We start from the raw sequence: 13,018 nt of genomic DNA, 5'->3' as shown, positions 1-13,018 counted from the left end.
ACTGCGACCGTCCTATCCAGGGCTTCAAGAGTCCCCCTCCTTTATGAAGAAAGCCATACTGGTCCCTATGAAAGGGATCCAGACCAACGCTCCTTTCGATGAGCATTTTCAGCGTGTGCTTCCACACCTTTCTCAACGCCGACAGTATGCTAATCGGCCTATACGCCGATGACGTCGCAGGATCTTTGCCAGGCTTGGGTATTAGTACCACCCTAGCCTATTTCCATACCGCCGGTATTTTTCCATAGGTATTTATTCCGTTGAGCACTGTCAGGAGAACGCTAGGCTTTTGCTCCGCCAATAATCTCACTACAGTGCCAGGAATCCCATCCACTCCAGCCGCCTTCCTGGAATCGCATTTCCCAACGGCCATCCTCATGTCTATTTCCTCGATGCCTAACCCTCCTTCTTCGCCAGGTAGGATCGATGTCTCTTCCTGTGCAGTTCGCTTCTTCCAACTCAGCTCCTTGCTGCGCCCGATCGCCCTTTTCAGCCGCCTCCTAGCATCCTTGAATTCGGCCACCAGGACCTCGGCATCATCCTTGCGGGCCGCCACCGCTCGCTGGGCTCTTTTTCTAGCTCTTAGAGTTCGCTCCTTAACGTAGCGAGCTCATCGCTCCACCAATAGTTGGCGCTCCTCTTCGCACTCGCCGGGTATCTCCTCTTCAAGTCCACGGCACACGTATGCTCCAGACTCATGTACAGCCCTTCGCCGCATGCCGTCTCGTCAAATTTAAAACCATTTTCGTCATAGACTCCGTCATATTTGTTTAAAAAACCCTCTACATCCATCTCTTTTGTCAAGTATTTAAAGGCGCCACCCTCCACTCGCTTAATATCATCCCTAAACTTATGCTCAATATAAAAATGGTCAGAGGCTGAGTACCAACCTAGGACCCTACTCCCCCTCCAACTCAGCCTTATTCGTCTATTAACACTAAGTATATCCGGGAAACTAGTCCTTTCATTTCTCAGAAAGGAATAGTTTCCCGTCGTCCTAATAGGTATAAGCTCGTTCCTCGTTGTAACGTCCAGCAGACATGTTCCCCTACGGTCCGTCTTAGACCCCCCCCCCCCCCACCGAGGATTTCGCATTAAAGTCACCGGCAACCATAATCGCCGGTGCTCTTTTTCTCCCCTCCTTTATGATCCCTTCCAGTTCCTTCAAATAATCGTTGAACTGGCCCTTACTCTTATTAGGGGAACAATACCCACTGACGCAAAATACGTCACAAACCCTGAACCCTACAATCCCTACATTTCTTATCAGGGTCTCGCTTGCCGCATGTTTTCCATTAAACAGGGTGACCCATATCGATGCATCCCCACCCTCGTCATTAAACCAAAATGGCAACTGCCTATAGGGCTCGGAGATGACCACAATGTCCACCCTGCTTTCGCATACGCACTGCATCATTAGGTCTTGCGCAAGCCTGCATCTATTTAGATTTATTTGTAGAACCCTAACTGGGCCCCCGTCTATTCCTAACACCTAAACGCTCCATAGGGCACGCCAACGAACCCGTTACATGCCTTGCATTTATGCCACCATGTTTCAGACACATTGCGCATCTCGGCTCTTTATCACAATCTCTCATTATATGCTCAGCGCTGCCGCTCCTCCTACACAACTCCCTGCCATGACATGCAACAGTACACCCTGCCGCCACATGCCCCAACATGTGGCACCTATAACAACGCCGAATATTAGCTAACTGCCTTACAGAAGCTATCGTTAACCCCGTTCTCAGCCTCCTCTCTCTCGTCACTAGGCACTCCACTCGCTGGGCGGACCACCACCGCCTCTTGCGTGCCCCATGGTGCCGCTTTTATAGATTTGACTTCTATATCCGCATTCTCCTCAATTGCCACTGCGACCTGATCTCGTCCACCAGCTCTTCTTTGCTGGTGAGGGGATCGATGTTCCTTATTTGTAGGGTCGCCCTGTTCACCAGAGCGGCCACCTTCGTACTATCACTCAAGGCGGCTCTCAATTTGGCCGCCTCCTCGCTAACCACCACCGTCCTATCGAATTCAATTAGGCCCGCTCTCGTCCTACGGACCCCCGTGGCTCCCTCCAATGAACTCCTCACCTCCATTATCCTCTTATAAACATGAAGCCATTCGCAACCTTCCCTTCCTCCACCTTAATTAGAATGGCTTCCTTCCTCCTCCTGTTCCTTGGTACGCTCTCTCTTCGGCACCAACCTGCCGTTTATTTCCCGGACGCACCATCGGGGTAGCTTGCTCTAAGGAAGCTTTCCTCTTCCTCTTCCTTTTTTCTACCCTCATCCACCCTTCGGAGTCCTCGCTGAAGTCACCCCTTATCGCTCTGTTCTCCCTCCCACACGCCTCGGCGTATGTGACCTCTCCTCTTCGGGGCCTCTTATACTCCCCAACTCTCATAATTTCAGCCGGCGATACTATCTTTCTTTTTGGGTATCCGCCCTTAGCTATCGTCACTTCTCTCTTTATCTCTGCCCTGTCTGCCCTTTTTTTAACCTCGACAGGCTCTCTCCTTCTCCTTCTTCCTGTTTCCTTGTGATCCCCACACTGCTCCAAGGAAGACAGGATGCTTTTCATCAGGTTGCCATGTCAGCACATGCCCTGTCACGATCAATCCTTTGAAAACTGCGTTTATGAATTTCTGGAAAACAGCTGGTGAATTGCATAATCCGAACGGCACACTAATAAATTCATACTGTAGGAACTGTAAATGCTGTATATTTCCTGCTACTTTCTCCGACATGAACACGAAAGAATCTATTCTTGGGGTCCAACGTACTGAATACTATCGATCCCTGTGACAAATCTAATTGATCCTCGATCAAGGGTAGCGGGTATCTGTCTTTCACTACCTTTCGATTCAGTCGCCTATAGTCGACGCAAATTCTAGTTGAACCATCTTTTTTTTCAATCAACGCGATCCGGCTTGCATAGTCGGAATGTGACTGGCGTATTATTCCGTCATTCAGCCACATTTTGATCTGACCGATTAGTCGTTATTAGGTTGAGCGAAATAACGAGAAATAAAATAACGAGAAAAAAATAACGAAATATTGCTGTCGCAGTCAGTCAAATATATTTTTGAATAAATAAATAAATAAATAAGTTACAGACGAATTGCGAGCCATTGGTACAAGTATAAGTTGCGGAATAAATACCCGATAAATACTCGGAGAAGCTCTGTAGATCATACTCGTTTCGGTACTCGTTTACACACGTTGATGCTCTGCGACACTGTTCGATACCTCTCTCGCTCGCGATCGCGTCCGTTTATTTATACTGGTCGGGGGAGAACCGGAAAATTTAAATTCGTCTACGTTTGACGATTATATGTAGCGACGACATTGTTTTGCCCGGAGTTTATTTGTTCTTACATTACTTGTAACCTAACGGTTTTGATACTTCGAAGCAAAACAACAATAGGATTTGAATTGTCCTGACTCGTGTGCCGCTACACCAGGATGATTTTTGCCAGAAAAATCCATGCCAGAAATTGAGATGGTTTTAAATAGAGCACCACCTCTTAGAGAGTCCCATATTTCCCTGTATTTTTATTACTATTAGGACAAGACTCTGGGAACGCTCGCTGGCCGATCAAGTGTTCAGCTTGATTGACCTCAGATCATTGGAGTACAAGTAAATATCTCCGGATCTGCGATTGCCACAAAAGCTTGTTAACCAAGATGTGATATGGAAAGGAGATACTTATATATTTGTCGGGTTTACATTAGAATTAGGGTTAGGGGCGTGAAACGAATCTTCGTTTGGGTTACACGTTGTCGTTATGCAATAGAGAAGACATTGACTAGTGCAAATACGATTATTATAGAACCGGACAAGTAATCGTGGTAGTTAGGTACTCGAGAAACTAATGACAATGATCATAGGTTCAATAACGAATTCGCGGTCGACGGGATGATAAATGAACGTACTCACAAAATATAAGTCGGACACGTAATATTCACTGGTCGTGAAGAGTTGCTCCTTTCATCGATGAGATCGCGAGCGAGAATGACTTTCCCGTGCCGATGATGCCACAGAGGAAAACTATAATGGGGTGTGTCTAAGGATACGAGATCATCGGATTCGTCGAGGAAAGCCTTCGTTCAGAAAGTAAGGGAAATTGGCGTTGCTGCTAATTGGTCAATCTCCATATCGGTGGTTAGAAAAAGATGCTAGCCGCCCTCGAGGGAAAGTTGCTAGTGGGAGACGCCGCTCGTTGAAAAATAAGTCTCCCCTATTTTCCCGTAGTTGGGACAAAGACGGTTTGTCTGTTTGAAGGACTTTAGTTGACTAAATCTTGAGATTTATAACGGGCCCTCGAGCTAGCCGAACATGTACTGCGGAGACGCATCGACATCTGGCAATCATCTTACTCGAAGAATAGGGTCTGTGTGTGGCGAGCTACGGGACAGAGACCGTTGGAATGTTTACTGTCGAGTGTCACAACTATTTCCTTTTTAAGGAGAGCTATAGAATTATTCCATGCCTTTGTTAGACAAAGCGTGCATCCCGTGACCGCGGCCACGTTCGGCGACTGACTGTCGCCTCGAGCTCAAGCTCATTATCACAACTCTCGAACAATTACAATCGGATTGAATAACTACAATTGTTCAATTACAGCTATAGTAGACTCTAGGTTACAATGTTGCGGGATTATCCAAAATTCCAAAGGCTCCGGTGTTCTTTCATCTCCGACATATTTTTAGTTTGTTCTCTATGCTTAGTTTGGATTTTCGACTTGTTAGCCAGTACATTTGACTCCTTGCCATCTGTATTTTGTCTATTGTTGCTTTAATATGCTGTTTCCATGTGAGTCGTGAATATAAGTGGAGTCCTAGGTATTTGACTTGCCTTGTTTGTATTATGCGTGTCGTTTAGTACAATGTTTGGTGGTTTCTGTTTTCGCAGTGTGAATGTAATGTGTTTGCATTTTTCGGGGTTTGTTTTGATTTGTTTTGCTTGAAGCCACTTTTCTATTTTTGTGATATGTTCTTGTAGTAATGTAACTGCTGTTGCAGGGTTAGTGTGCCTGACTAGTACAGCTGTGTCATCCGCGAATGTCAGTATTTTGCAGTTGTTAGTTGTTGGTATGTTGGCCGTGTATAATGTGTATAGAATTGGTCCTAGGACGCTTCCTTGCGGAACTCCTACCTTGATTTCTTTAGCTTCCGAGTGTGTGTTTTTGATTTTTACTATGAAGCTTCTGCTGCTTAGGTATGATTTGATTAGTTGGTATATCTGCCCCGGGAACTATTTCCCGATTGATTGTAGTAGGCTTTCATGGTTTATTTTGTCAAATGCTTTTTCTATGTCCATAAAGAGGGCTGTACAGTATTGTTTTGTTTCCAGCGCCTGTAGGATTTCATTGACGAGTCTGTGCGTTTGTTCTATTGTGGAGTGTTTGTTTCTGAATCCGAATTGGTGGTCCGGTATTAACTGGTTCTTCTCTATTATTGGTTTTATCCGGTTGTAGATTATTTTCTCTAGTATCTTGGAGAACACCGGAAGTAGTGAGATTGGTCGGTAGGACTTGGTTTCGTGTGGGTCTTTGCCTGGTTTGGGTATCATTATGATTTGTGCCAGTTTCCAAGCTTTTGGAAAGTATTGTATTCTTAGTATTGCGTTTACTATTATTGTGATTTGTCTTATCGCTTTTGGCGGAAGGTTTTTCAAGATTTTGCCGTTAATTAGGTCGATTTCTGGTGCTTTATTGTCTTTTGTTTTCTCAATTATGTTTCTGATTTCTTGTGCTGTTGCTTTGGGTATGGTGTAGTGATTGTCAGTTGCTGTACTAGTTGTTAGCGCGTCCTCGTCCGTATGACTATTGTGGTTGCTGTTGTTGATGTTGTGTGGGGTGAATGTGTTGCATAGGTGGTTGGAAAATTCTTTAGCTTGCTCTTCGTTGCTTCTTGCCCATGTGTTGTCTGCTCTTCTGATTGCTGGTAGCATTTTTGTTGTCTTCTTTATTCTTTTTGTGGCTTTCCAGAGGGAGTAGTTGTAGTTCTCGTGAGCAGATAGTGACTCGATGAACTTTGTGAACTCGTTGTTGTTGTGCTCTTTTATTTTGTTTTTTGTTTCTTTTGTGAGTTTGTTTAGGTGTTTTTTGTTTTCTTTTGTTCTGTGTTTTTGCCATTTTGCTTTCGCTTTTCTTTTTTCTCTAATTTTTTCGAGGATGTCTAGTGGAACTGTTTTTGTTTGTCTGTTGGTTGTTTCAGGTATAGTGGTTGCCCTTGCTGCTTCTTGGATAGTTTCTGTGAGGGTTGTTACTGCTTGATCGATGTGTTCAGGTGTTTTCAGTGAGATGTTGCAGCTGATTTTGCTCTCCATTATTTCTGTGAATGTTTGCCATTTGGTGGTTTTATTGTATAGCTTCTCTGTGCTGCTGTAAAGTATTGGTTTGTTTCTGTATGTAATTATTATGGGCGTATGGTCGGAGCTAAGCTCGAGGCTGGGTGCTATGTTTAGTTTATTTGCGTTTAATCCCTTTGTAACTGCAAAGTCTAGCAGGTCAGGTCTGCTCAGGTCTATCGGCCAGTATGTCGGTCTTCCTGTGGATAATATATTGAGGTTATAATTTCTGATGTATTTTTCCAAGGTTCTGCCTCGAGGTGTGGTGATTCTTGATCCCCATAGTGTGTGCTTTGAGTTATAGTCTCCCGCTGCAATATACTTGTCACCTAAGTGTCGGAAGTAGTCTTCCCACATTTGCATTGTGATTTTGTGTCGCGGCGGTACGTATAATGCTGACAACTGCAGTTGGTTGCTGTTAGTCTGTACGGTAACGGCGGTTGCTTGTAAATATTCCTTACTGACCTGGCTGTGTAGGTGATGTTTAATGTCGTTTTTTATTACTACTGCTGTCCCTACGTGTGCTTTCCCTGAGGGATGCTTGGTTTCGTATATGGTGTAGTGCGGTATTTTTATACAGCTGTTTATTGTGAGGTGTATTTCTGAAACGAGTAGTATATCGATGTTATTGCTATACAGGAATGGTTTAGTTTCTAGGGCCCTTTGTTTGTAGGGCGTTAGAGTTCCAGGCTGCTATTTTAAGCGTGTCTATTTTTATTTCTTGCTCATCATATTAGTAAGTAATTGTAACAAGACTGTTATCTGCTGTGTTTGCTGTCTGAGGAGTTCGTTTTGTTCGCTTATCATTTTTCTGAGTATTTAGGCGTTTTTTATGGAATGTTTTATTAGCTCTTTGATTTCTGTATCGTCGTTGCTGTGGTTGTTCTGTTCTTGATTGTCTAAGGGTGACGACTGGTTGACTACTTGCGAGTAGCTTCGGTTTCTAACGGTGTTGGTGTTACTGTTGTTATTGTTCATTACATGCTGTGTATTTGGTGTTGACATAGATTCTGTGTTGTCCTGTTGCGTGTGGAAATTGTTATGTGTCCTGTTTCGAATCGGCGGGAAAAGTTTGCTTTGTAGTTGTTTTCTGACTACGCAGCCTTTGTAGTTGGCTGGGTGATTTCCACCGCAATTGTGACATTTTACGTCGTTTGTTTGTCCCGTGTGTGGGCAGTTCACTGTTAGGTGCTTTCCTGCTCATTTGACACACTCCGGGTTTCTGTTGCAGTAGTTTTTTGTGTGTCCGTATTATTGACATCGCATGCATTGTGTCTTTTTTATCTGGGTGGCTCGACTGTGATTATTGTGTTTAAGTTTTTTTAATTTCAAATATTTCTTTGTTGTTACTTTTCGGGTCTAGCTCTATTAGGAATAGCGGTAGTTGTTGCTTAGTGTCAAATGTGGTTATATTGTTGATCGTTCTTACCTGGTGTCCAATCTTGGCCAATTCCTCGCATATTTTGTTTGTATTTGTTTTAGGGTGCAGACCTCTGATTACTGCTTTGTAGCTTCTGTCGGATTTGGGTTGGTAAGTGTGATACCCAGCGTTTTTTTCCTTTAGCGCTTTAGTTACTATTCTGTAGGTTTCTGCGGTATTGGTTTGTGCCTTTACCTGGTCCAGTTTGAGCTGTTTGATAATGTAGTTTTCTTTTCCTGCTGTGCTGTTTAGCAGGTCAATGAGGGGGTCTATTATTGTTGCGTCTATGTAGATTGGCGGTGGCTTAGGCGTGTGTGTTCTTGGCTTTTCTGTAGGGTCTGTATCCATCTCTTCTGTCAGTGAGCTGAAGGAGTTTTGTGTGGGAATTTCCTGTAGCCATTGCTGTCTTTCTGTTTCTGTGGTCCTCCTATCGTTTGTGTTTGAGTTTATTTTTCTTTTTTTGCTGGGAGTTACAGTGTTCCAGCTTTCGTTATGTTGTGGTAGATCCTTGTTGGTATTGCTCTTTACGTCGTCTTCTTGTATTATTTCCATTTCTATTTCCTTTGTATTTGAGCAGTCCTGTACTTCACTTATTGTTTTGATTGGGCACTGTTGGTCTACTGCCCTATTTATAGTGTATGTTTCTCCTTTATTTAATATTCTTATCGTTGGAACTTTTTCCATCCCTGGTTGGTTCACTTGCACTATGTCAGAAGCACTATATTTTACGTCCGCCTAGCTCGACTGCTCGGGCAGAACTGTTTTAGAAGAGTGCTCAAAATTCAGCATTATTGGAAATGGCTTTACCTGCTTTGCTTGCCCACTAATGAGATTTTCCATTTCTGACATCGTTATGGCGACCTTTTCGTTGTTGTGTTTTCCGCCATTGTTCAAGGTTTGTTCCTTAGAATGCCTTTTTTCTGTTCTGATGGTTGTTTGGTGATACTCGAGTAGGACAGATTCTTTTCCTTTACATCTGGTGTGCTATTGGGTCGGTATGTGTCATATGGTATATATTTGTCGGGTTAGCGCTAGGAGTAGGGTTATGGGCGTCAAATTAATCTTCACGGGGATTAACCATTGATACGGTACAACACAGGTATAGTTTATTACAATAATGGAGCTGTTACAGTCTTGACAATTAATCACGACGATTAGGCACTCGCGACGCTAGTGACGATAGTCTCAGAGGAAAACTATATGGGGTGTTCTAAGGGCACGAGATCATCGGATTTGTCGAGGATAGCCTTCGTTCAGAAAGTAAGGGAAATTGACGTTGCTGCTAATTGGTCAATCTCCATATCGGTGGTTAGAAAAAGATGCTAGCCGCCCGCGAGGAAAAGTTGCCGTAGTTGAAAGTAGTGGAAGACGCTGTTCGTTGAAAACAAAATAGGTCTCCCCTATCTTCTCGTAGTTGGGATAAAGACTGTTTGTCTGTTTGAAGGACTTTAGTTAACTAAATCTTAAGATTTATAACGGGCCCTCAGGCTAGCTGAACATGTACTGCGGAGACGCATCGACATCTGGCAATCATCTTACTCGAAGAATAGGGTCTGCGTGGGGCGAGCCACGGGACAAATATTTCACAAGTATTTCTTTTAAGGAGAGCTATAGAGTTACTCCATACCTTTGTTAGACAAAGCGTTCATCCCTTGACCGCGGCCACGTTTGGCGACTGACTGTCGCTTCGCGCCCAAGCTCATTATCACAAATCTCGAACAATTAGAATCGGATTGAATAACTACAATTGTTTAATTATTTCGTTTTCCTTTATCGTAAATAATGTTCGTGATGGTATATAAATAATGTTTAAAAAAGTAGGTGATAAATGCACCTATGTATGAATGTGCATTAGATAATATAAAACAATGTATTTGAAAGCATACATATATACCTCGATTAGTTATTTATATTTTCGAATAGGAAGAAGCTTGCTATGATCTTTCGATATTGCGTTTGATAATGTAATTGTAATGTATCATGTGGACGTAATATTAATTTAGTTATCGTTCTTATTGTTCGAGTTTCGTATTTACATTCGATATATTACGAAATATACTTAAATTACTTGAAAATATAAAATTGTAAGAAAACCTAGTTAAACTAGTTGAACCTAGGATTAAGTGTAATTGTGAATATCGTTGATGTTAATTTTTAAATCAACGATATCTGAGCTGTTGCAACCACCTTCGCAGATGCGTCTCCTCCTAACGAGGACAAACGTGAGGCGTTAGAAGCTCCCGGAAAGATTACGAAATTTTCCAGCTCGGAACTTCTGCAACGATATCGTTTTTAAATTATTTTTTAGATACACAACATGTAGTCGGCTATTGAACGAGACAGAAAGCAAAAATCCTAGAGAAACCAATGATTATCGTAGCTAACAGATGCCCTAAGACTTCTATTCAGAAGGAGCCTTCTTTCACGCTTTGCCAACAAAGATTTCACATATTTTCTTGCATGTTTTAAAACGTAACATATGTACATATAAATATTGAAATTTTGTTAAGAAAATTTTTTGTTATTATGTTATTATTAATGCTAGTCAATTTTTTTCAAAATCATTTTAGTATAAACGAAGCTACTTTTAGTTAAAAAAATAAATTTTTAGACAAATTAAATACTTAAATACAATGATTAAACTTATTTTAATTTATGTCTGTAATTTATGCCTCTGCGATAGCTAAATGTGTATTAGCTTCCATAGGCATTAGGCCGCTTATAGAAAATAAAATAAATCTAAAAATTGTCAGCGACTTATTGAAACCTTCGTGATTATCTCGTTATCTCGTTCGGGTATTGATCTGCACGGTATTCGGATAGTCCATGTTATAATAAGAATTTCATAAATGCATCTTTTTTCATAAATTGATCCAGTAATTGATCCAGTGATTATTGCTAAGTTCAAGTGTTAAAATTTTAGAGTTGTCAACACGCGCTGGCTTCTTGAAGATAAAATATCCGTTGCAGTGGCATTGGTATTACTTTATGTAAAGATCACAAGAGATGATAAACGTGATAAATCAATTTCTGTAGATTTTTTGATTATATTTTGAAGGTAATAGAGCAAAAGATTTAAAAATAGTTGACAAACTTTGCAAAAAAGCAGATATTTCTAACATCATTCTTTACTTTTAAAATGTTCAGAACTGTCGAAACAAGCATAAATTTAATGCAACAAGCAAATAAAAAGTATGTTATTTATTTTGAAATTGTCGTGCACATAAGATTTTCTCTCCTGCAAGAAAAAGTAAAAAGTATGGCATACTTGCATTCAAAGATTTAATAGCTTTGATACAATGTTAAATTCCCATGTTAATAACATGTAATTAGGAAGATAAACGATTTACAATGTTGACAAACTCTATTTTCCAGGCAAATATGTGTTTTAAAATTAAGATTTATGACACGGACATCGAAGATAGTGAACACCTATGAAGATTCGTTAAGGATCAACGTGTAGAAATCACTTTATGGATGCAGAAAATCTGGCTTCGTATAACCTATTGGGATCTGGCGGCTACATTCTCGATATCGCCACACGTGTCATGAACTATTAACACAGTCGTGCAATTCATCATATAATAGCGTCATATAGCCATAAGTTGACGCACCAATTCTCATAGACACCTCTACACGTGTCGCTTTTTGCTCATTCTGCGATACAAGCAAATCTTTTTTATCGAGGCAAGTGGAATTTCCGTGGAAAGATTATCTCGAAGTACGTTGTATGTTATTCGTCATCAAACAAAATACATTACAGTTACAATTATGATATAACACATAATTTTCTTAAATCGTTAGATTACAGTTTTCTGAAAATAAATAAGATAGGGTTAGAAATCGGTGCTGTAAGTTTTGCAAATATACTGATATCCAAGTAAAATTTAACTTTGCTGCCGTTTAAAGTTTTTGTTTATAAAAGTGAAAAATTTCCATTCTTACTTTTAAGGATATATGGACTAGTTTTTAAAGTTTGTAACAGAATTCAAGAAGAGTAACGCACTTAGGAACATGAATAAATTGGTAGTTTCAGAACGATTCTGATGCAATTTTAATTGTAACACAAAATTCTAACGAAGCGATAGAAAACGTGGTTTTTCCGTAAAAGCTGCTAAGAGCAATTAAAAAGTAAGCAATCAAAATTCCTGTCTGTATTATGAACTGATATATCAAAATAGATATTAAATTAATTAAGCCAATTGAATTAAAACTTCAGACAACTGACGCAAGAGTGCCTGCGTAAGTGCAGAATGTATACGGTATATTGTTAGATCAATTGATGATTCTACTTAATGCTTTACTTTACGACTTTACTGTATCACTTCCGCCTATTATGTGGCTGTACAGTCGCGAACAGGTCTGCTTGTGTTCTGTTCACGAGTTGTTCGCCAGCTCCAGTGTAGACACAATGCTATTTTTGTGCATGATCAGTATGCAGGCAGCTCGCTGTCTGTTCTAGTCAAAGTAGACGTAGCATTGCTAAGGCTATGCAAGTATAAATTATTAAAAATTATAATATCGTACAATTCATCTACTTATACGCGTTGTTGGGTTAATCCCTTGACGACGTAATAAAATGACGAAGAATTCAGGACGAACGACTTCAATTTGCTGTACTTGTACTATACCGATCAAAATTTATTGTATTTCTCGTAGTGGGTAGAAAAAATTTATACTTGGAACATTTTATAAGGAATGAATGTTAGTTGTATTGCGAATGATGATATTCAAGTGTGACATTTATTTCTTACGAATCTGAAGGTCTCTATTACTAAAAGTGACTATTTATGTATACAAATTTCACATCAAGTATTATATCTGAGGTATCCGTGTTGTCCGTGATAATTGAGCTGCTGGCTGTAGATGTCGCTGATGGGGTACTGCTGATTTTCTTCCGTTTTTGATGCGTAGAAGAAAAATCGGACTCCGGTCGCCGGGATTTGAACCCGGGTCACGAACATTCGTAAGGTAAGGCGCTAACCACTGCGCTGCCGTCGTCCGACAGAAGTTAGTGTCGAGTGGCGATATTTGTTGTCGAGTGCTGCCACACATCAAAGTATACATCGAAAACACTTTCTTCTCAAATCGCTGGAGCGATTGTAATTAAACTGCGAGTACTTTATCGATGGTGTTAAATAAATAGAGCGAATAGTTATCTTATTAGTTTTCGTTTTACATTGTTATTTTTATGAATATCGAGAATTAATATGGAACAAAAGCGCGGGTAAACGGCGGGAG

At 40.9% G+C, this 13,018-nt stretch overlaps 1 protein-coding gene across 1 annotated transcript; it reads right to left on the bottom strand.

Annotated features, from left to right (window-relative positions):
- Positions 1–7,176: 7,176 nt before the first annotated feature.
- LOC117241116 (probable serine/threonine-protein kinase mkcB) lies at positions 7,177–8,761 on the bottom strand (the record flags this gene model as incomplete). The annotated part of the gene is made up of 3 exons (XM_033507095.1): positions 7,177–7,377; positions 7,787–8,512; positions 8,585–8,761. Coding segments are annotated over 3 exons (1,104 nt in total), but the record flags the coding sequence as incomplete, so codon positions are not given.
- Positions 8,762–13,018: the final 4,257 nt, after the last annotated feature.

The sequence above is a fragment of the Bombus vosnesenskii genome, unplaced genomic scaffold (genome assembly GCF_011952255.1).
Source record: "Bombus vosnesenskii isolate JDL3184/JDL3185 unplaced genomic scaffold, Bvos_JDL3184-5_v1.1 scf7180000015296, whole genome shotgun sequence".
NCBI classification, from domain to species: Eukaryota; Metazoa; Arthropoda; class Insecta; order Hymenoptera; family Apidae; genus Bombus; species Bombus vosnesenskii.
The sequence above is the reverse complement of the archived record's forward strand: the minus strand, read 5'-3'. Positions and strand labels throughout refer to the sequence as shown.